Raw genomic sequence first — 22,668 nt, 5'->3', positions numbered from 1 at the left:
GGTTTGGATGAGTGGGTTGTCTGTTTCATTCCATCTTAGATTGAGGTCGCCCAGGATTATGTTGGTGGCGTTACCGAGTGTGCAGAGAGCAATTAAGTCAGAAAGATGAACCCCGAATTCGGAGGAGTTGCCGGGGGGGTGGTACAAAAGATGGCAAAGTGTAGGCCTGGTTTTGTGAGTTTTATTGTTGACTGAGAGACATGCAAAGGAGCTGTTAAGACAGGAGGTAATTTCCGTGATGGATATGTTGTTCCTGTGGATGATTGCTATGCCCCCGCCCATTTTCCCTTGCCTGTCTTTGTTTATCATTGTGAATCCGGGAGGTACCAGCATGTCCATGTTGGGGTAGGAGAGAATGTTGAGCCAGGTCTCCGTGATGAATGCTATGTCTATATCCTGTGAGAGGATGGCTTTTGCTAGCTCGGTTGCATGTTTATAGGCAGATCTGCAGTTAAGAAGCGTGCAGTTTATGGGAGGCTTTTAATTGCTCCTGTTCTCAGAGGATTGGGCTCTTGGTAGGGCGGATAGGTGGGCTGGGGGTCTAAGGTCTCTCAAAAGGGGGTGTTCCCTTCTAAATCCCATAATTACATGGATCGTGGATTTGGGGGAGGAATTTGCAGGAGGGTCGTAGGATGAGGCTATGTGTGCCACTTCCTGAGAGGAGAGTGAGGTAGTTGCTCTTCTACACCTTTCATATCGATTATCAATTCCCTTTCTGTTGGACCAGGGTCGGGATCTGGGGGGGCAAGGGGATCATTGAAGGGTGGTATCTTGTCATGTTTGGGTTGGGTGAGAATAGGTAGTGCGGTGGGTGTATGGATGGGCTTTCGGGTCATTGCCAGTTGGATAGGGTTTCGTTCAGGACGCAGATCAGGATTTCGAGCTGAGTTTCCAGGAGGTGTGGCAGGGTATACTCAGACATGAGTCCCTTGCTCACTGCTCCATCAGGATTGAAGCAAGCCGGGCCGACGAGGCTGAAATGCCAGAAACCGGTCCCCGGTAGCTTGTCTCCTTTCTGGTGAAGAATTGGCTTGGTAGTTTGGTCTGCCCTGTTCCCATGATGCACTGGGCCAGGGACAGACTAATTTGCATATAGCCAGGTTATGAGCTGGGATGTGGCAGTGAGCTAAATAACGGTGATGGATCAAGCCCTGATCTTTGGACTGGGTAAGAGTGGTCTGCTTAATTCAGACACTCTGTTCATCACCACCCCCTTTTCTGAAGAGTTTCCAGGAGGAGGATGCATTGCGTTGTGTTATCCAAGGAGGGAGGGAGAGTATCTGGTGCAGCATTACCTTTGGGGGAGGGGGGATTTTCCACGGGAGTGGGAGGATGTCTGGGCCAGCATAGCCTTTGGGTGATGGGGGTGAGTCCCTGTTGTGATGGATGATGAAGGAGGGGTGAGTGTTCCAGTCATGATGCTTAATGTGGGAGGAGCTGCCTGGTTTGATTATGGTAGGGCTCTTGGGCAGGGGGAGTGCTGGCTCGTGCCGGGCATCAGCTCTTGTGTGGCGTGTAGATGGGGAGGGGCTGAGGGGAGGCGGCGATTAAGGGAAGTTCTCGATCTTGGATTTAAGGAAGGGAAGGGAGGGGGGGCAGGGGTGGGCGGGCCGACTACCAGAGGGGGTGCGACCATTATTCGGAGGTGCTGAGTTGCAGTAGGTGCCTCGGGATGGAGAAGAGGGAGATCTAGCAGAGGATGAGAAGGGGTCTGGTGCTTCACCTGTCATGAAAGACTCACTGGGAGGAGGAATGGGGTCAATCTAGTTCGAGGGGTGATCACAAGGGCCTTTTTTAATGAGAGGAAGAGGGAGTCGAAGACCTCAAGGTTAACGCTCTTAGCCTGTATTAGGACTGTGCCATTCGCATAGATGGTTATGTAGGTATTACTGTTCGTCATCTGGTTGTTCGGGAGATAGGTCATCAGTTTGCAGCTGTGGGATGTAATGGTAGTTTTGGAGATGATGAGATGTGTGTTAAGAATAATAGTCCAGTTGTCGGGTCTTTCAGTGTGGAAGATTAAGTCCATTTTTATCTGGCCTCTAGAGGAGCAGTGGTAAGTGTCTACGAATAGTGTCTCGGGGTGTCTGATCAGTCTATGTTTGAAGTGTTTCTTCACTTTACTAGAGAGGTGGGGGGAAAGTGATTGCGGAGTTCGGTCCATGGGGTATCAGGTAGTTGGGTATTCGCGGGGCGGCAGTCAGTTGCGTGTCCGGTGGCATTTTGAATGTGTTGTGAGGGAGGCGGCTTCTCTCCGGTGTGTAATGGGTGAAATGTTGTGAGGAGGGGAGAGTGCTGTCAGGTCAGGGGGGAAGGAGAGTGAGGTGTATTGCCTCTTGGGAGGGTGGTAGCGGAGGGCGGGGTTGCGTGCGGAGAAGGGTTTCTCTGGGGGGTAGGTGTCAGACTGATCTCTTAGTACTGGGTCTGTATCGATGGGGGTAATCACTATAAGTGATAGTAGCACTTCTGTCTTGCTGTGGTTGTGGATCGGAGAATAAGGTCCCTGGTAGGCAATATGAGGGCACGCGTCAGGGGGTTGCCTACGCTGCCCTAAGGGACCAAGGCCACGTTAAAGGGGCAGTGAATCAAGCCTTTCTAGTTCCTGGTCCTTGTTTTGACCCTAGTAAACTAATAGGGTCTACTGACCCTGCCTTCACTGACCTTTGAATCCTTGTTGCAGATTGCTGCAAAATCGTGGTTGTAGGAGGACTTTTTTGGGGCCTTTTCGCTGGTTGCTTTCTGAGTTGGTTTTGGAGTTAGCGGTCATTCCATGGTCGGGCACCAGGGACTCTTGACGTGATCTCTTCTCGGGCTCCGCTCAAGTCTCAGGGTAGCCCGGGTCATTCAAGGGTCTCTGGTGACTCGCTTTACTCCCTATGTGAGGCTTCCCGCGCCCGGGGTCTTCAAGTTGTCCTGTTTCTGGTTAGTTCCCTCGGTGGATTATGAGACTGGCTGCCATTGCCCAGTCAGGCATCGGAGGCTACTCATGTTTAGAGTCCTAGGGCACTGCTCCCGCTTCGGGCCGGGCTCTATAGTGTTGCGGGTCTCAAATGACCCCTCGAGGTACTTTCTTGGGATCCAACAGTCAGATATGATTTTGATGCCTTATAACGAGCTGCTTTCGATTCGGGCGGTCATGATTAGACCAGGCAGCAGGGGCTGAACTTGGAATGACTGTGTGCAAGCTCCGGACGTTTTCAGTCTTAGTTCATGAGGCCATTTCAGGGTCAGGCATCTGGGGGCTCCTGCCCCGTTGTTTTCCGGGGCTCTGCAGCTGACTTGAGGTGGCCCAGTCTCCCTTAGGGTCTCAAATGACCCCTCAAGGTACTTTCATGAGGATCCGGTAGTCAGAGAAGATTTTGATCCCTTATGCCGAGCTGCTTTCGATTCTGGTGGCCATTATTAAAACAGGCGGCAGGGGCTGAACTCGGAGGGACTGCTTGTGTGAGAAAGATCGTGAAAACAATCTCAGTATCAATGAAGAATACTAAATACTTTATGCACATAGTTGCTGTGTCACGTATCAAATAAGGCAAGCAAGGGAAGTTAGAGCATCGCTGACCTGTGTGCAAGCTCCGTCTGTTTTCAGTCTCAGTTCATGCGGCCATTGCAGGGTAAGGAATCGGGGGGCTCCTGCCGCGTTATTTTCCGGCGCTCTGCAGCCGTCTCGGGGCTGCCCAGTCTCCCTTAGGATCGTTGTTGACCCACTTCACCTCGTTAGGGAAGCATCCGGGTGTTAAGGGACCTCCCGTGGTCCTAGGGCTGGCTGGGACCTTCTGTATGTCTGTGACTGGCGGCCATTACCCAGTCAGGCGACCTGGCTCGGTTTATCCACTCGGTGTCTCGCCTCGGGAGTCCTGACCATCATAGTTTCCCGTGTTACACCAGACTCAAGCGGAGGTCTCCCTCTTTCGTCTCGATTGCGGTGGGGGTTCCGAGGACCTTTTGGAATGGCTTTGGCCCGAGAGCACAGATCGCACTGCAGTAGGGTCCCTCTCATCACTGGATCCTCGTCTTGGATCCGTGTCTTCGATTTAGGTCAGCCCGGTGAGTGAATAGCAGCGCTTATCATCCGGGGGGGGGGGGGGGGAACCTGGGTCGATCTGGTCAGGATTTACACACTTTAGTGATCCTGGAGCTCAACCCTGCAGCTCCTTCCCTGAGGTCACTATTGCCCTCTCTGGCATTTTAGTAAGTTAATGTTGATTGGACTTTATTTCAAAGAAAGGGACCAAGTTCTCAATGAAACCTTTTTATTGCTCCCTGCATTTGTTGTTCCGCCTGGTACAAATTCTGCATGTCTGTTGTGTCCTCCATTGTCACGAGGATGGTCAGACAGGGTCCATGGCTTCTCCTACATCTGCATGGAGTATGTGATGCTGTGAGATTTCCCTGGCTGGTTGTGTTCAATATCTATCAGTTAGTTGCCAGCAGGGTGGAGAAGGAAATCAATGCTGATGGTTAAATGAGTGTTAAATTGCATTCCTTTTCTAAAGTTATGGAATAACTCCTGAATAAAGATAACATCCAGAGCACAGTCATTTAACTAATCATGTCCTTGTAATCTAACTCCTTTCTTCATGAGAATGTAGACATGAGCACAGGTTGCACTTGCTTTACAGCTTGTAATGACTCAAATTAGAGATGTCACACTGACAGCCATCCCGCCATGCTAACTGAGGGCTTCCTCCCTACCAGTCAATCAGACGCCTACGTTCAGGATACCACAATCTACTCACTTCTCATCTGCCTGGCAGATCTTTCCACTGAGTGTCTGCCTCTGGAGTTCATTACCGCTGCCCCTTTACTGTAAAACTGACAAAATGAATTTCAAAAGAGAACCAAAGAACCCACCATCCATACAAGGATTCAAAACTACTGAACAGGTCCTTTAATTACCTCTCTGCCCCTCCTGCTCATCCTGGCATAAGAGGTGTCCCACTGCGGGAGGCAGGCCCTTCAAGCCCAAGACCTGGTTTTTATTTAAACCTCTTCCTTTCTTTAGCAGACATGAGATCTCCCTTACATTCAGGACATGCTATTATTTTCCTGTCTTTACTTGAAGACAAGTCTTTTGGCTGTAACTCTATCTCTTCTTTGCTTTCCTTGTAGGGAGCGCTGCTCTGTGTGGCTCAGTTCCTGTTTTAGGAGGACATTGCTATGCAGTCTCTCCTTTATTTACTAAGTTATTTAAGTTCTCTTTTGCACAGAGGTAGCCACTGGGAATTAGTAAGTATTGCCCTTTTTTAATACAGTTCGAACTTGCAGTGCTGATCTTCATATGTGCTGTAAGGACCAAAGGGCTGCTGGGTTGTGGGACTCTTCTGTTGATCCAGGTTGCTGTGGTGTCCCTTCACTACTGAGACTCAAAGAGGGATTCCCATCTCAAATTTCCAGGTAAGGGCCCGGTTCTTTGTGGTGCTGCTATGTGTTCTTTTTCCTCAGAATAAGAGACCAAATCCCCACTCCTTATCACAAACACTCTTAGAAAAGATGCCACAGTTGCCCCACAGAACACTCCTTTCAATTCACAGAGGTCTTAACCATGGGCATTGACATCTCCTTAAAGAACTCCCTATCGGCAGAGAATACTTTTAAAGGGGTAGAGGTATGGGATCTACTTCTGAATGTATGAGAGGCAGTCCTACTCCTCTGCAGGACACTCAGAATTCTTGGCTAATCAGGTCCTTTGCGCTACGCCAGGTAGGAGCTCACCTTTACTCTATACCTGGGTTCAGAATGTTTAATTACAATGCGTATTGGACATTATGAGTAAAGCACATTCAATCATTTCTTTCAGGAAGCTCATCTCCTTATTTCAGTCTGACTCCTCACCCAAAGGATCCTTTGAAACAGACTGCCAGTTTGTTGAGAACCTCATCCAGAAGGATCTAGTTTCTCCAGTGTCTCCAGCAGAGCATAATTTAATGGTTTACTCAATACTATATTTGATCCCCACACCATCTGGAGTCTACAATCCCCAGGTATGTGAATTCTATGTAAAGACTAACTTTTTGGAAGGAAATCTTCTGAAAATCATTTCTGCTATTTCTCCAGAAGATTTCTTGATCTCAACACCCCCATAAAGGATTCTAATCAGGAGTTCATTTGTTTTACTACTGTTTAAGAGACTATGTTTACTTCTAACCCCTTCCATCCAGACTCAAACCCACCCCCTTGAGTTTTCAGAAAAGAGTTCACTCCCATGGTGGCCATCTTCTATCAGGAAGGATTTCGGGCTCCCTCTTTATAAAAAGCAATTCAAGACACTCATCATGTCAGTTATGTGAAGAATGATCGCGATTCGATCCAAAACAAGGAAATGTTTCATCTTCCGCCAAGTCAGAGGCTGAATTTAACAGAAAACCTCCCCGTTTCATCCTTTAAAAAGGTTTTCCTTCCTCCCCATGTGGCTCAGAAGTTGCAGTTTCACCTCCACCATGAGCATCTACTGGTCTGTGGCCTCAGGTTCAAAGGGACATGGCAGCATCAGATTTTGTCATCCCTTGAGTGATATTCCACATGACCCATCCGGTTCAACACATCTTTCTTTATTGGACACCCCTACAGACTCAAAATCCCATCTCTCACCTCCAGTGGTGACTTCTCCCCCGCTCCCATCTTTCACCTCCAGTGGTGGCTTCCCCCCCGTTTGAATCTCTCACCTTCAGTGGTGGCTTCTCCCCCGCAGCCTCTCAAGAGGGATGGATCTAACTCCCCCTGCACCTTCATTCTTCACTATGCATGCCAAGCTCAAGAGGTGGGGTCAGCCTTCTTCTAGCAAGGTCTGTGATCCCAGAGGGAAGCCCCTCTTTCATTGGACTATAGGGAATAGCTGCAATCTATAGGGCCATGTTGCATTCTGGTCCCTCGCTATCATGACGTGTCAAAGAGTTACTCCTGTTTATTATTACTTCTATGGCAAACTTCAGACTTTTGTTAGGTTTTCAAATATTTTCAGGAGGAATTTCTATATTAGCAAATTCCATTTGCGAGGTTAAGTTCTCCAAGTCCTAATTCTGTGAGTAAGGGTTGGGAATGTACTACTGCAAATTACTTTTTGCAAAACAAATTTGTATACTGCGTGCCAAACCCTTCATGGCTGTAGTCTGATGTGTTAGATTGACAAGCTCAGTGTAGCTTATCTTGAGTAAATTAGAGTATTGTGAAAATATAGAGAAGAGCTGGGGGACACTGTGACAATTGAGGATGTAATATCTTACCTAGACATCATTTTCAAAAAATGAGGATTGAATGTGTTTGGAAAGTCAATAAATAACCATTTAATTTAAATAAAGCGTGCAAACATTAGGACTTACAGGTTCTCCACCTTCACCCTTGTCGCCTTTTTCCCCTGGTAACCCTGGTTCACCCTGCAAAACAGAAAACACCAGTTTGCCAGAAATACTTTCAAAAAAGTATAAATTAGTAGGATGTTAATACATTCTTCTGGCTACTGACCAATTTTTTTATTGCGGCACGCGGCTAGAGCTGATACGCAGAGGGCTTAGATGATATAACATCTGCGATGGTGCAAACATGGAACAAATGTACTCCTTGGGGCGAAAGGAAGTTTTTGCAACATAAAGTTTGTTGTACTAGGGCAGAGTTGTAGAGAAGTGTTTGTTATACAGCTGAAAAAATATGTTTTCTTATAAATCGTAAAACTGGTGCAATATTTTTGCTGTATTTGGTAATAGAGAAGCATACTTTTGTAAATACAGTTTCGGTTTTTATTTTTTAGTAGTGTAGAAAGCTGTATTCGCCCAGTTAACTATTAGGCATTGCAAGCATATCTGAAAGTCTGATAGGTCAACCAACGATTTTGTGCATTTTAGACCAGGTTCCTTTGCCACTGCTGAAGCCTGCTGACCAGGGCTCTGACATGGTATGCTTTGTTTTTTCTGGTTTTCAATAGTTAGATATTCTGTCCGTCACAACTCTGTTAACAGATCCTTTTGTAAGGTTAACCCTAGCTGGTCTTGTGTTATGACGAATGTTTCCCCCCACTTTTGCGTTGCCTGTGTGTATTTTTTGCTACCACAATGCTGTGGAGGCAACATATCCATAGCAAAGGTCTCTCTTAAAAAAATGCTTCCAACCCTTGGACCTATTGACAAGGGGAGAGAGGATTCACTTCTTTATTTTAAAAGCAATACACATTTGGGAATGCATACATTTTTGTTCACGATCTCGAATCAAGCAGAAAAGAAATCTATCAAATGTTGGGCCAGAGAACACCTTTTTCAGAGAATGTTATTGGCATTCGTGAGCCCTGTAACCAGGCTGTTGGGGATGTTTAGCTCCTATTTTTAGGTTTCTCCTGCACAGTGCTTGTGCTGTGCTTGGGAAAACTATTGTTTTTAAAATAAACTTAAAAGGGACTTACATCCCGCCTTCTTTCTTTCCTGGCTTCTCATTGGTTCCTATGTGTGCCACTTACCTTTCCTCCATTTCTACAAATGCTTGTTCCCCCTCTGTCTTGCTTATCACTTTCCTGCAGCCGAAGTACTGTTAATATCCGCTTTGGTGGAACTATATTTTGATGAAGTTGCCTTCTACTCTTGCAGCATATTAATATAACAATTTATCACCTGGAGATGGCGGAGAGATTGAGTGATTTGTAGAGAATCACAGGATGCTGCGCTACTGAGATTCGAACCGGGGTGCCCAGCTTTCGAGTCAGCAACTCTGAACACTTTGCTACTTTTACACCACTCCCATGTTATCTGTCAGGGAGTTCTTTCCTTCTCCCGGAAGGACGATGATTGATGGAAGCAGCTCTTTATTCATTACACAGCCGAAACAGCAGCATTACCAATGCTTGTTGACTATTGGCAGTGCTCAACTCCTACTGAGGGCTGCAGAGGATGGGCACCTGCAGTCAGTTCTGTGGATTTAGATAGAACTTTCATGATCAGACTTTGACCCAGAGCAAGAGAGGGAAAAGCAGAGAGCTCAAAAAAGGAGATTGGAAAAGAGTGAATAAAGGAGAGGGCAGAGATTAAATAAGTCTGTAAGATAAACAGCCAGGGGTGGACCGTGGTGGAAGAAAAAGGCATGAGGTGCATCAAAGGTTTGGTATTTGGCAACCTCTGCACTGGTGAGCAACAGCAGTGGGCTAAGAAGGAACACTTTGAACCCTTCACTTATTGTTTTCCACACCAAGCAAGAGCTGTTCTTCTGCACAGCCTTTCGGGTCGATTTCCTCAGTCAACAAAATTAAGGCTATAGTTACTGAAGATAAGGGTTTTAGTCTGTGTGGGGCAAAGTGTCACCATGGTAAACTCCAGGATTATCTCCAAAGAATCTTGGGTACTTACAGGATACTTCAAGGCCTATGGACAGAAACGAGGAAGGTCGCTTCTTAGGTCTCCTTTCCTTTCGTGGGCGCGGCTGACAGGTTTCCACTGCATATCCTGATAGTTGGACTCACTCAGACATTTCTACCCGGTTTCCTCAGACCCTGGTAGGTGTGCGCTCTGGGCACTGGAGTGAAGGATTTCCTCTGGGGTGAGGGCTGGGCAAATAGGCTTTGTTTTCCTTAGGGAGGTAGTGGTATTAGGTGCCATTATTAGTTTTTATCTTTGTGTTGTCTGTGAACTTTACAAAATAAATAAAAATACAAAGTTGGGAAGGCACTATCTTCGCAATTTCAGGCATTCCTAGCACAGACTTGTCCCTCTTGGACCTTTGTTGGACGCCATCGTTTTAATGAATCAGCATGCAGCTGAAAAGGGAATCAAGGAAGTTGCCAGAAAAAGAAAATACCCCTCACTTTGAATCGATCGTTTTTCTACCCTCTGTTTTGCCTTTTTCAGCTTGTTTTTCTGCCCTCTGTTTGCCCTCCGTTTTACCTTTTCTGCTTGTTTTTCTGCCCTCGGTTTTGCCTTTTCTGCTCACTAATTTTTCGGCCCGCTGTTTTGACTTGTTCTACTCATTTCTTCTCTCTTCCTGCTGTTTCTTCATGACCTGGCTAAATAATTTACCCTTTCGTTCTTTCATCTACTCTTTCTTCCCCCTTTGTTTTTTTCTGTTTTCTTCTTTTTCTTTCCCGTTGTTCTCTTTTTGCCCTTTTCCTTTCACTGTCTTTGTCTTTCATTTCTCATCCTTGGTAGCTTTCTTCTCCCCCCTTCCTTTCTTCTCCATGTCTTTGTTTTTCTTGCCTCTTTACTTTACATTCTTTCATTTTTATCTATCTCCCATTCTCGCTGTTGCGCCCCTCCTATCTTGAACGCTCTCCTCTCTTACTTGGGGGCATATTAGCAACGGCCAGTGATAATTATCGTTGGCCGTGCGTAGCGATAATTATATTATCGCAGGCTATCTCTGGTATTTATCGCCTGGTAGCGCGTAATTAACAACACGTTACTATAGGGTGATAAAAATTCCAGAGATAGCGAGGTTATCGCCCTATTGCAGGGAACATCGCTGGCAAAAGGGCGATAACCTTGCTGATACGACCCACGGGGTCATATTAGCATAATCCACCCCCTATGTTAGGGATGGCTAAGTCAGGATTTTAGCAGACGTTAGATTTTGGCGAAAACTGCAGCTTTCGCCAAAATCTAATCTGTGCTAAATCATGTGGGCTGCCTTGTAAATATCGTGATGTAAACATCATCGATAATGGCAAGGGGGCCCATCTGGAGTAAGCCCAGTAATGCCTACTTTGCATCTCATTGGAGATGCAAAGGGAGGCGTTGGGGAAAAAGGGTGCCACCCTCTTGTAAATAGTGCGCTGGTTTTATCTCCGCTTTTTTGGCTTTGTAAGCCAAAAAAGCGGAGATAAAGCCCTTGTAAATATGCCCCAAAGTTCTTATTTTTTATTTTCTGTCTGTCACCGTTGCTTTAATTATCTCCTTTGCAAGCCCTCAGCTTTCTCCCCTCCATCAAATGTATTCCAAGGAAGACCTATTTCGGAGCCTCTGTCTGCAGAGCTCCTGAAGCACTTATTAAACTTTTAGTATGGCCTAACCTGCTAGTCAATTGGGCCAATGGGCGGCCCCTCCTTAGCCACCCAGGTGGGTGGTTCACAGAGCCATGTACTAAAAGTTCCATTTTATAGAGCACACCACAGCAGAAGCAGAACCAATAAACCTTTTAAATATCGGCTGCTGTTCCCTTTAATATCCTGAAGGTTTTCAACCCAAGATGTTTACATGATATCCAAAACAAAGGGGCATATTATCAAGGGATTTATCTCCGTTTTTTTGGCTTTAAAAGCCAAGAAAGCGGAGATAAAATTATCCCCCTATCAGCAACAGGGTGCTAACACGCAAATTCGCATGTTAGCACCCTTTTTCTCTACGCTTCTCCTTGAATCTCTAATGAGATGCAAAGGGTGCGTTCCAGAGAGAAATAATAGGAGAAATGTTGTTAAGCGACATTTCTCCTATTATCAAGGATATCGCTAACCCTGTTAGTGATTAAAAAAGCAGCGCTAACCGCGGTTAGCGCTGCTTTTTTTACACCTAGTATTCTCCTGGCTTAGCCATGATATCCTATGGAAGGTGGATATCATGGCTAAGTTTGTGAGCCCCTATGATCAAGCTAAGGCCAAACTTCGAGAGATTATCGTTGGTTTTCCAGCGATAATCTCTCATTTGGCAGACAGCGCGAGGATTTCTATCACTTCTGAGATAAGCGTTGCAGATAGCACGCTATCTCCGTGATAAAAATCCACGTTACCCGGCGATAATTATCCTAGTGCTATGTGAGCTTAGCGATAATTATCGCTGGGGCTTGGTAATATGCCCCTTTCTGTTTCAGAGCTAGCGAAATGACAGACCGTCTCATTTGATTGTGCTAAAATGTTACTATGACACATCATTAAAGTTTGAGTTTGTGACAACGAATGCTGAAGATTAACTCGCAAGAATTTCAAACTAATTTACTATGTCCTTCGGGACACATAGATGTAACAGATGAGACGAGAGGGTGTTTAAACAGAAAAAGTTGTTAACTCAAATTAAGGAATTTGAAGGATGGTGCATGTTATTGAGAAAATGCCGCAGACAAGGGCAGAGGCACTCTCTTGATATGCTGTTGTCCTATGTTGCCATCTAGAGGCTGCTGTATGAAACACAGCGCCAACTTGTGGAATTACTCTGAATTTTCATAACTTTATCTAACTAATGAAAGGAATTTGCAGCTAAATATCTCATGTGTGAAACGTCTTATCCACGAATCAATATAATTATCTGTAAATACATGTGGAGTCAGCGTATTCGGCCTCAGTCCAGTCTCGCATATACCTCAAGAGCAAGCAGGTGCAGTGAGAACAGTTTGCAAATAAACAGGTAAACGTAAAAGTTAAAAAAAACCACAAAAAACATAGGTGATTATTTACAAGGCCATTGTTTTTTTACTGTTAAAAATTAAGAACTTTGCTTAGTGTTGTCTGTATTATTAGAGCTCTGAAATCCATGTGTCAGCCAAACAAAAGAAAAACCAAGCAAAGCTTTTCATTTTTACCTGATTTCAGGCCTTCATTTCTGCGAAAAATAATGAATGAATATATAACTTATAGGGGTATATTTACATGGAAACTGTTGGAGCGCTGTGTTAAGCCAAAATTGCTAATGCCGTGCTCTGACAGTTTCAAAATAAAGGGATGCACCGCATTTACAATAATACGGTGCACCCCTATGTTTCCCTTAATGTCTTAACCGCGGCGGTTTTTCTGCCGCGGTGCGGGCGTTCTAAAGGGTGGGCGGGGCCGCATTGGACGTGCGCAGCACCAGGGAGGTAGCTCGCACGACGTCCAAAGGCGGACGGCAGCAAGGAAGGGGTTAAAGCTGGCGCTAAATTCAGATGCCTAGTGTCATCACAGGCATCCTTGCACCACAGTGCAAGGGTGTCTGTTTTGCAGGGAATGATTGTTTATGCACAGGAAAGGACACCTTCCTGCACATTAACAATCACTAATGGTGATTTGTAACTTCTATGTGTGCTGCATTTTGCAGCACACATAGAAGTTGCAACTCGTCAATATTTAATGATTATTTATGTGCAGGAAAGGACTCATTTTTGGACATGAACAATCACTAATGGCGATTTGCTGTTTGTATGTGTGCTACATAATGCACTACATAGAGAAACAGCAAAAATTAGGAGAAATTTATAATTTCTCCTCGTTGTACCAGGTTAAGACCAGATTTTCCCTGGTCTTATTTTTAGGGCTGCCACACATTTATGCCATCATTGTAAATAGGGGACAGTGCCAAAAATCAATGGGTGTTGAGATGGAACACCCACTGCAATACCCATTGCCCACCCCCCTTCAAGCTAAATGCTGCGTGAATAGGGGAATTATTTACAAGGCCGCGTTAAGCCATGTTAAGTGGCTTAATGCCACCTTCTAAATAAGGCTAAGGACTTAACGCCACAAGAACGTCTCAAAAATAGATGTCCTGGTGGTGTTAAGTCCTTGTAACTATTCCCCATAGAGCGCACTCTCACTCGGGCATCTTGGCGCTAATTTTAGGACCCACATGAATCCTTACACAAAGGCACTACAAAAGAAAGGAAGGGTAGATGGAATGGCTAGATTAAGAAGGGGCAGAGAGAGTCCAGGGCAAGGAGGTGCCAAGTCTTCTGTCACTTTTTGAATTTGTCTTCAGTTTCAGTAAAGCAAAGAGAGCTCTGGTACCCAGCATCGTGAAGGACTTTCTGCCCTGGGATTTAAGTCTGGATGGCTGGGGGCTTCAAAAGATTGGCACCGGAAGATCCCAGCAACCTCTGGGTCCTATAGTGACAGAACCGGTTCATAAGACATTTAGGGCCTCTGGATTGTGAAGTCGACGTATATGCCTACTCAGGTCGTTGAGGTAAAGCTTTTAATGCAGTGTTTGGTAGGTGTCTATATTCTATTGACTTTGCTTTTTTTCCCTTTTAACCTAATGGTGAGTTGCTGGGAACAATGTTACACTAAATTTAAAACACCAGAAATCACAAAGGCCTTTCAAAGGGCAACCTAACATGGTCAAGCACAGGATCTGCAGTAACTCCAAGATGTGCCCCCTTTTGACTGTTACCTTGGGAACGCAGAGGGATGGGTAACCTAGGGCAACAGGCTCTGTGCCTGGCAACAGCGTCATTGCGAGAGTCCATTATGCAGAAGTAACAGTATTGCTGTGTCTTCCAGAATCTGTTCCGCTTTAGAAGGTCACTGCTACTTTACAGTAATGACAGGGCTTCGCGCCAGCCAGAGAGAGTGCTAAGCATATAAAATGAAGTATCACCAAGTGCTTCAGAAATAATTGTTAGCAAGTAGCTCTTTGAGAACACTTTACATTACTCACCCGGATCCCAGGCTCTGCTTCAATTATTTCCACCTGGATAAGAAGGGAAAGCATTGAGAGCTCCATAAAATATCGAAATTTACATACGAAAGTGTTTTAGTAATTGTGTCATGCACTTTAAAAATACATTTTATTCTTTATTGTAAACATTTTATTATTCTCACATAGACTTTTACAGTTCTAACTTCCACCAGAAACCTTTTAATGGACTATTTTTCTTGGCTCATTCTCTTATAATTTTCATTTGAGTTAACCCACATAGCTGCTCTGTTCCCATGTGTTTTATCCATGTCTACCCCAACTACATGTTACTGACCACTATAACAGTGATTCAATGTGTGACCTAAATTTTATAAATAATATTGGCATAGTGGCGTGTGTTCCGAAATCTAAACAGAATATTATAGCATTTTAAGCCACTCTCATGAGCTAGACTGGTTGTTAAAGGCCCTCTACCAGAGTTATAGGCCCCAGCAAGATGAGATTTTTAACTCCATAACCGCGGTGCGGGAGTTCTAATGAGTGGGCGGTGCTGCGTCAGCCAACGGACGTGCGCAGCACTAGCGAGATATGGTACGCCCACACATCCATGCACCGTGTGCTATGAACCACAAGGTGCTTTTTTCTACTGCTGCTTGTGCTGTGGCCCTTTTCCAGGGCAGCAGCACAAGCCACAGTGGAAGAAAGCACTTTCTGACCAACTGCACGGTGGTCTCATCCTAATTGGGTGGATGAGAACGCCAACTCATTGTCGGCCAGTCTCCTGTCCGCTGCGATTGCGATCAGCGTTACAACCGACCTCCATCATAATTAGGGCCATAGTTAGGAACCACTATAGCAAGGTGTAGAGATGGCAAAGGATTCATGATCCTGTACATAACAAGGAGGTTCTCACCAAGTACACAATATGCAACAAGAAGCTTGGAGGATCCAAATTGAGCCTGAATGAGATGGGTTTTAAAGAGATGTGTTTTCGGTTATTTTCAGAAGTGGAGGTGAGTTGTTGCGAGTCTGAGATGGTTTCTGTGTACTATTCCATATCCTGGATGTGCAGTTTGAAAAAGTTTGTATTCTGCTATTTTGCCTTTTTCACATTTTGATTTTCAAGTCTAACAAGGCTTTGCACATTTTAAGTTGCCTGAGAGTTTAGTTGCTACTTACTAATTTGTAGATGAAATAAAACAGGTCTTGCTGACGATGTGGACATGTAGATGGAGCCAGTGTTGTTCTAACAGGGTAGAAGTGATGTGGTGATACTCCTGTGCCCTTTTGAGGAGTCAAACAGGGATATAAAGATGCTCTTCAGTGAAACAAAGGGTGAGTCAGGGCACCAATCACCATGGCATCGCCATCATCCTGGTAGGACACTATGAGGGCTTCCACTGTTGTAATGATATCTGCTTAAAGGTGGGTGGGTTTCTTTTGTAGTGCGATAGTGTTGACTTTACAACTGTTTTTTGGGAATATGACTTCTGAAGGAGATATTTTGGCCATTCTTGAATCCAAGTGATTTCACATTCCATGTTGAAGTCAATCTTCCATTCCCGTATTTGAACTTTTCTGGAATTATTGTTAATAAGCAACTTGATGGTGTTGTATTTCAAACTGGCCCTCAATGGCTAGGCATTTGTGGAGGGGTGAAGGGGGTGTCGTAAAGAATATTGTATGTAGGATGTTTTCCTATTATAAATATTGTATCCTAAATGTCCTTAGCAAAATATTGCCCCATTAGAGATAATAATAGCAATCCTTCTTCCAAAGAGGCAATATTTGTATAATACATTTATGTCAGACGATATTAAGGACTTGGATATCCTGGATAAAGATGTGGTGGAGCTTGAGATGTTTGATATTGTTGCTGGTACAAACTTTCTTCTTGAGACTCATTGGTATTCTCGTTAATAATGATGTCATGATGTCATGAATGTCCATGTATTGGTTGGAGATGATTGGACACTTGATGGATCATTATGGTCCTAAGTATGTCATTGTGATCTACTGGAATCTGGAGATCTATCTTTGGACAGGTTCATGCTTGTTGAAAGGACCTGCATTCTTTTAGGCTGATGGCGTCAAAGGCTGATAGCACTTCAAGAAGTGAAAGGAGGAAGTGGACACCATTGTCAGTGAGGAGTAGGGCATCAGCAAGAGTTGGCAAATTTTGATTGTCATTCTATTTAAGGAAAGATGTGTGATGGGCTGGTTGTTGGCAAGGCTGCCTGGTAAAAGTGTGTGCGTTCAGAAGAAGCAATTTGGCATTTTTTCTCTTCATATCAAATAAGTTAAGGATTTTCCCATCATAATTTGCAGGTCATAAGTCAAAGGGCGGGCAATGTAGCTATGTGACCTTTATCCCCAAAAAATCTCCCAATGCTTACTTTGTATTGTTGCATCTTACCTTCCCAGGAGCACCGGGTGGACCAACCGGACCAAATTCACCCTACGAGGCAGAGAACATGATTAAAGAAAATCCAGTAAAACACACACACAAATATGGCAAGCCACTTTGGAGTTGCAATGTGTTAGTGCTCAGCCTATGGCCTTGAACTCTTTTCATCGTCATAGAATTCCTTGAGTATAATTGATATTGTCGTACGTATATATATATATATATATTTATACCAATTGCCCCAGCTTTGAGAGGGAACACGACCGTGCTCCGCCATCCGGCAGTGGAAATGCAGCCTGCACGCACTCGAGCTGATTGTTGCTTGGCCAACGCGTTTCGAGGTCCTACGCCTCTTCTTCATGGGCCGCTCTTGAGAAAACACACTGAGGCATCACATGGGGAAACATTTCCGCTCTTTTTATTCTTCATGCACGCCCTCTGTTGGCGTTAGCTTGTGAGCAATACATGGTGCATGATGGGTGTCTGAGTTCCTCCTTGCGTGCATAAATTATTTCCTTTCAGTAAGTTCAGTTCTTAATTTTCTTGTTTAAGAGCATTTGTTTTTTTCAATGTTTTACAAACCTTAGTAGGGGTTCGAATGCTCTGCAGGCTTAATTAGCATATATGAGAACGGCGGGGCAATTGGTATAAATATATATATATATATATATATATATATATATATATATATATATATATATATATATATATATATATATATATATATATATATATTTATATGATTTAGCAAAACAATATGAATGTTTTATACACAGAGACAGACACTATTGTACTAAATGTTACCGCTACATGTTTAAGCTGATGAAGAGGTGAATACTCCAGGCCTAAGCAGAAACAACCAATTACTATATATTTTTCAATATTAGGATTGTGCAATATTGTGAGATTTTTCAACTAACTATTTTAAGCTGTTTTCTTTGAAACATTGCAAGTTTTGGATGAACTGTGAATATTAAATTGCCCGAACTAACGTTTAAGGGTAGACTCTAACAAAAAAGTTTCTGCAAAGAAATTCTTAGGCAGAAACCTTTTTCTGCCAAGAATTATTGGTTGCAAATTAAGTTTTGCAAAGTTTGAAAAACTTAAAAACATGAGCGGAATGCGAAGTTTATAAACTATGCAGGCAAAGTTTGAATGTCATCCACTCAATATTAGGTGTGTGGTAGCCAATGTAAATTGTAAATAAAGTCAACGTTTACAGAAAAAAATCTTAGGCACTTCACAGAAACCATAAAGTGTTATTACCCACTGCAATTCCCTAAGCAGCTAAGCAGCAACTCGTTTTTTCAAAATCATTATTCGCTTTTGTTTTGAATGCAACATCTATTCTATCGAAATAACGGCAAAATAAATGAACTAAGCAGCTGTGAAAGGCTCCCACAAACTTACTATTTTTTAAATGATTGGACACATTTGGACCTGAGTCACAGAGCAATGTCCACGTGTACGTGTAACGCACTCAGGGGCATATTATCAAGGGGGTTTATCTCCGCTTTCTTGGCTTTAAAAGCCAAGAAAGCGGAGATAAAATGATCTCCCTATTACCTAGCTGTCGCTAACACCAGTTAGCAACAGCTAGTAGGAGATAGCGACCATCTTGGGCCCCGCTTTGCATGTCAGTGATATTTATCACTAATGACATGCAAAGTGGGCGTGCCAGGATGTTAGCGACTGGAAACAGTCGCTAACATCGCTATATCCTATTACCAACTTTTGGAGATATTCGCGCTAAGCGCGAATATCTCCAAAAGCTAACACCTGCCCCTGAGCAGTTCTTAGCCATGTTATCCAATGGTAGGTGGATAACATGGCTATGAGCATTAGCTCGGTAATGCATGAATATCGCTGACTTTTCAGCGATATTCATGCATTTCGGCCGATTTTTATCGCTTAGGAGATAAATCTTGATAATAGCAAAGTTCCTAAGCGATAAAAATCGCCGCAGCTCGGCGATAAAAATATCGCCACTAAACCAACACAGCGATAATTATCGCTAGTTGTTGGTAATATGTCCCTCAATCTTATTTTTTTATGAATGCATAGTTACTTTTGGTTTTCTCCAAAGTTGGTTCTGCACTCCTTATAAATACACTCATATTCATATCTTTGTGTAAGAAAATCTACTTTCAGATGTGGAAGGAAGATGGGAAGGGCGACATAGGGCTGAAATGTCAGAAATGCACCGCTAACAAGGGCTAAAGTTAATTTTGTTCAGTGTGAAAGAGAAGGAAACGGGAATACATTTCTCCATCCAGAGAGCAAGAAAGAAAAATACATAGATTTCCACTTGCCATGCACATTTCATACTTGCAAATATACGATAATTGTTTTTATTGCTGCCAAACATGCTAAAGTCTAAAAAACCTGTAACTGACAAACTTTTCAAGCATATTTCTATTTCTATGAACTTTTCTGAATTCCTGAAACTTATAAAGTGTCTCTGCTGGTGCAGATGTACTTTTTCTTTTTTTTTTACACTGGACCATTGGTATTGTTAACAAGTTGATGTTCACAGTTCTAAAAGAGGTTGAAAACAAAGGGGCTTATTTACAAGCCTCTTGCGCTACCGGTATGTCACATAGCGTGACGCATCGGTGGTGCAACCTGCTGCCCGATATTTGCAAGGACACATAAAGCTACCCTGCGTGGCTTTACGTGTGCTTGTAAATATCGCCCTTTCTCATGCAACACTTTGCATGTAAAGGGCGTGACATGGGTGTTACTGTGGGTGTTCAAATGCAACATCTATGTATTCTGATGGATTTCCAGATTTACGAGAAATCGTATACTTGGAAATGCATCAGAATACTACGCGTAGCGAGGTGCAACGAGGAGAAATGTTTTTTTCCTCATTCAATGTGTGCTACATTCTACAGCACGCATGGAAAGAGGAAATCACCTCAACTGATTGTCCCCACAACACAGGCATCCTTGCACCATGGTGCAAGGGTACCTCTGCTGGCGCATTGAAGCCGATTGTGCACCACCGCAGGGGAAAGCACAGGGATGCAACATATTGTTGTAAATATGGGGCATCCTTGTTCTTTTAAAGTGACGCAGTGCGGGGCAGCCAAATGGCTTGTGGCAAGCACTGAGTCACTTTCATTGTACATATGGCCCAAAATTGAGTTCTAATCAGAATAACCTTTTTGAGAGAACTCCAAATTGATTTTAAGTTAATAATACCATAGTTGGCAGGCTCTTTCCAAGCACTTCATGAAATTGCAAAGTGTCTTCCAGGGCGCAAGCCCATATTGCTGTATTTCATTAATATTTCATTCATGCTGGCATTATATAGAGAAAATATATATACATTTTACTTTCTTGCTGCATCTGGTTTAGAGACGAAGCTGAAGACTAGCTTACCGTTTTCTAAAATGCTATGTTTTTGATAAAATCCCAACAACCGACTTTTGAAGGTATTGAAATCAAATCATTCACTCTGGGTGTTCATCTTTAAAGCTTTAAAGCACACAGTTCAGAAAGCTGAAAGTGTTGCTTACGAGGTAAATAGAAGTGGTGATTAAGAAGTAGAAGCGAAACAGAAATAAAACACAATAACTACCTTGTCACCTTTGTCTCCCCTCGATCCGTCCTTTCCAGGCTCTCCGGAGTCACCCTGCATACAAAGGGAAAAAAAACAGGAACAGGAATTTAGGACTTATAGGTATGGGCCTACTACAAAAGTATCTTTGGAATATCTTAAGTTGGAGTTCTGCAGTACTCTTAATTACTTTTACATGCATGTGTGAACTGGCTGCAAAACCCCAAAAATGGCAATATTCAGGGAATATTCCAATATAATTAGTAGAAAACAAGGCCTGTGTCCTCTTTGCACTTTTATTAATAGGGAGTTGGGTGTTGTGTGTGGGGAGGGGGGTGATTTACATAAGCATGAAAGAGCACGTAAAAGATTGCATGAAGAGGTGAGGTGTGTAAGAAACAAGGGAATAGAGGTGTTAGTGGGTCCAAATTATGTTTCTCCTAGTGTGGGAGTTTGTAGGATGGTGCCGCGGAGTAGGGAAATGTAGTATGTTGTTATCATGATACCTACAAATCTGCTGGGATGTTGGAGAAGTTTTACCCATGCATGGCTAATTTGGTCAAGGAACATGTCTAATGTCTAATGGTGATAGAGGCAGCAATAGCTAGAAATAGAGGGGCAGATTTACAAGAAAGTGAAGCATCTGTGAAGATGCGTCACTTTCCCTGCGCCACTTTGAGAAACCCTTGTGCCACTATGGATGCGCCATATTTACAATACGACTCACCATGGTGCAAGGATTGACAGATGCGTAAGAAATTCTGACGCATCTGTTGATGCAAAAGTCATGCATTGCTGGAGTTGTGTCGCAAGCACGACGCAACTCCAGCAATGCAGGGGGAGGCCTATCATTGTGCTGCTTCACTCTTTACGCCTGCTTCAAGCAGGCGTAAGAATTTGGCGCAGTGGCGTCCTATAAGTGGCGCAGTGAAATCTTGTAGATTTCACTGCATCACTTCTACAAGGCTTTTTTGCGTTGGAATGCCTGCTCTGCATACATTATCCATGACGCAGGTATAATGTGACGCAGGGTTTTACAACGTGACACATCTGCCTAGATGCGTCACAGTGTAAATGGGCTGCATTTTTACGCTGCGTCACAAAAAGTAACGCAACTGCGATGCAAAAATGACGCAAGGAGCTTGTAAATGTGCCCCAGAATTCCTAAGGCTACGGAAAAGGAATGTCTGACATGAATGAGATATGAACTTGTATGCCTTAGAAATGTTTTAAGCCAAAAAGACACAAAAGAGAAGGGTTGTGACATAAAGGAGAGCAGCAATGATTCATGAATGTTACTTATGTTGTTGGAGAATACTTATTGGTGCATATATATCATGCTTACATTTTTATTGAAGGCTACATTGTTTAGCCGGATGCAGCTGAATAAAGGAACTGCGGGTGCCACAGATTCCTGAGAGGGGTATGGGCCCAGCAGCTCCAAAGAAACCATATTAGATTAAAAGGTTTTAAGACACACACTTTGGCTAAACGGTTTTAATGGGGAAAGGATGCTGCTCTTCTACAATTATTATTTGAACGTCATACACATACCTGAATCTAAGTGAAGTTAACCACAGCTCAAGGACCATCGCCAAAGATTAGGACCTATAACATTCTTCAACAATGCTGTACATTGGCACCTTTGCTATTTGCTCTTTGCATTGCTGATTTAACTCCAATGCATACTTAGGATGACGGGGGTCCTCCAAAATTTGGTAATAAGAAAGTTTCTCAACTAATTTACACTGATGGTCGTTTTTTAATCTCGACGACAGTCTCCAAAAACAGTTAAAACGACTGGGAAAATATAACTCAGAAAATGGTTTGCTGATTAATTATACTCAAACAAAACTAATGTCATTTGGTACAACAAAGACACGATTTACCTGGCAACTGGACAAGGAAATTGGACAGGTTACAGAGTACACATATTTAGGAATGACCAATGACATAAAACTAACTGTGAGTCACATTTGAAACAGACTAGGAATAGACTGAAAACGACTGCCAGAGCATTGGCACGCTTTGCACAGTAACTATGGGTCCACAATTAACGGTATTAAAGATGAAAATCGACCCAGTTAATATTATATGGGGCAATTGTATTTAATGAATAAACTATGGAGGTTTTACATATCACTTTAATTAAAATTATCCAGCAAATATTTAACTTACGGTCTTAAACTCGGCATGCTATGATCAGATTACAATTCGGTCTTACTCGGCTCACTACCTTAAACTTTCACTGCTGCCTTTATGGCATGCGAATGGGATGTCTACTAGTTCTAACGTTAATTTCACGGTTTCCATAGTAACCCGCCCCCTTCATGAGTTTCTCTGATTTAAGTGCACGGCTCCCGACTGAAAAACATGTTTTCGAGGATTAGACTGGCTCTCCTCTTGCA

General features: G+C 43.5%; 1 protein-coding gene across 1 annotated transcript in view; it reads right to left on the bottom strand.

The window, feature by feature from the left end:
* Positions 1-22,668, bottom strand: part of COL22A1 (collagen type XXII alpha 1 chain) — a 1,057,215-nt gene that overhangs the window by 189,181 nt on the left and 845,366 nt on the right. The window contains exons 27-30 of the mRNA XM_078686128.1: positions 20,282-20,335; positions 16,705-16,746; positions 14,307-14,339; positions 7,320-7,373 (exon numbers count right to left, since the gene is read on the bottom strand). Coding sequence (XP_078542254.1) covers positions 7,320-7,373; positions 14,307-14,339; positions 16,705-16,746; positions 20,282-20,335 — 183 coding nt within the window. The remainder of the gene's footprint in view (positions 1-7,319; positions 7,374-14,306; positions 14,340-16,704; positions 16,747-20,281; positions 20,336-22,668) is intronic.

The sequence above is a fragment of the Lissotriton helveticus genome, chromosome 4_1 (assembly GCF_964261635.1).
Source record: "Lissotriton helveticus chromosome 4_1, aLisHel1.1, whole genome shotgun sequence".
Taxonomy (NCBI): domain Eukaryota; kingdom Metazoa; phylum Chordata; class Amphibia; order Caudata; family Salamandridae; genus Lissotriton; species Lissotriton helveticus.
The sequence above is the reverse complement of the archived record's forward strand: the minus strand, read 5'-3'. Positions and strand labels throughout refer to the sequence as shown.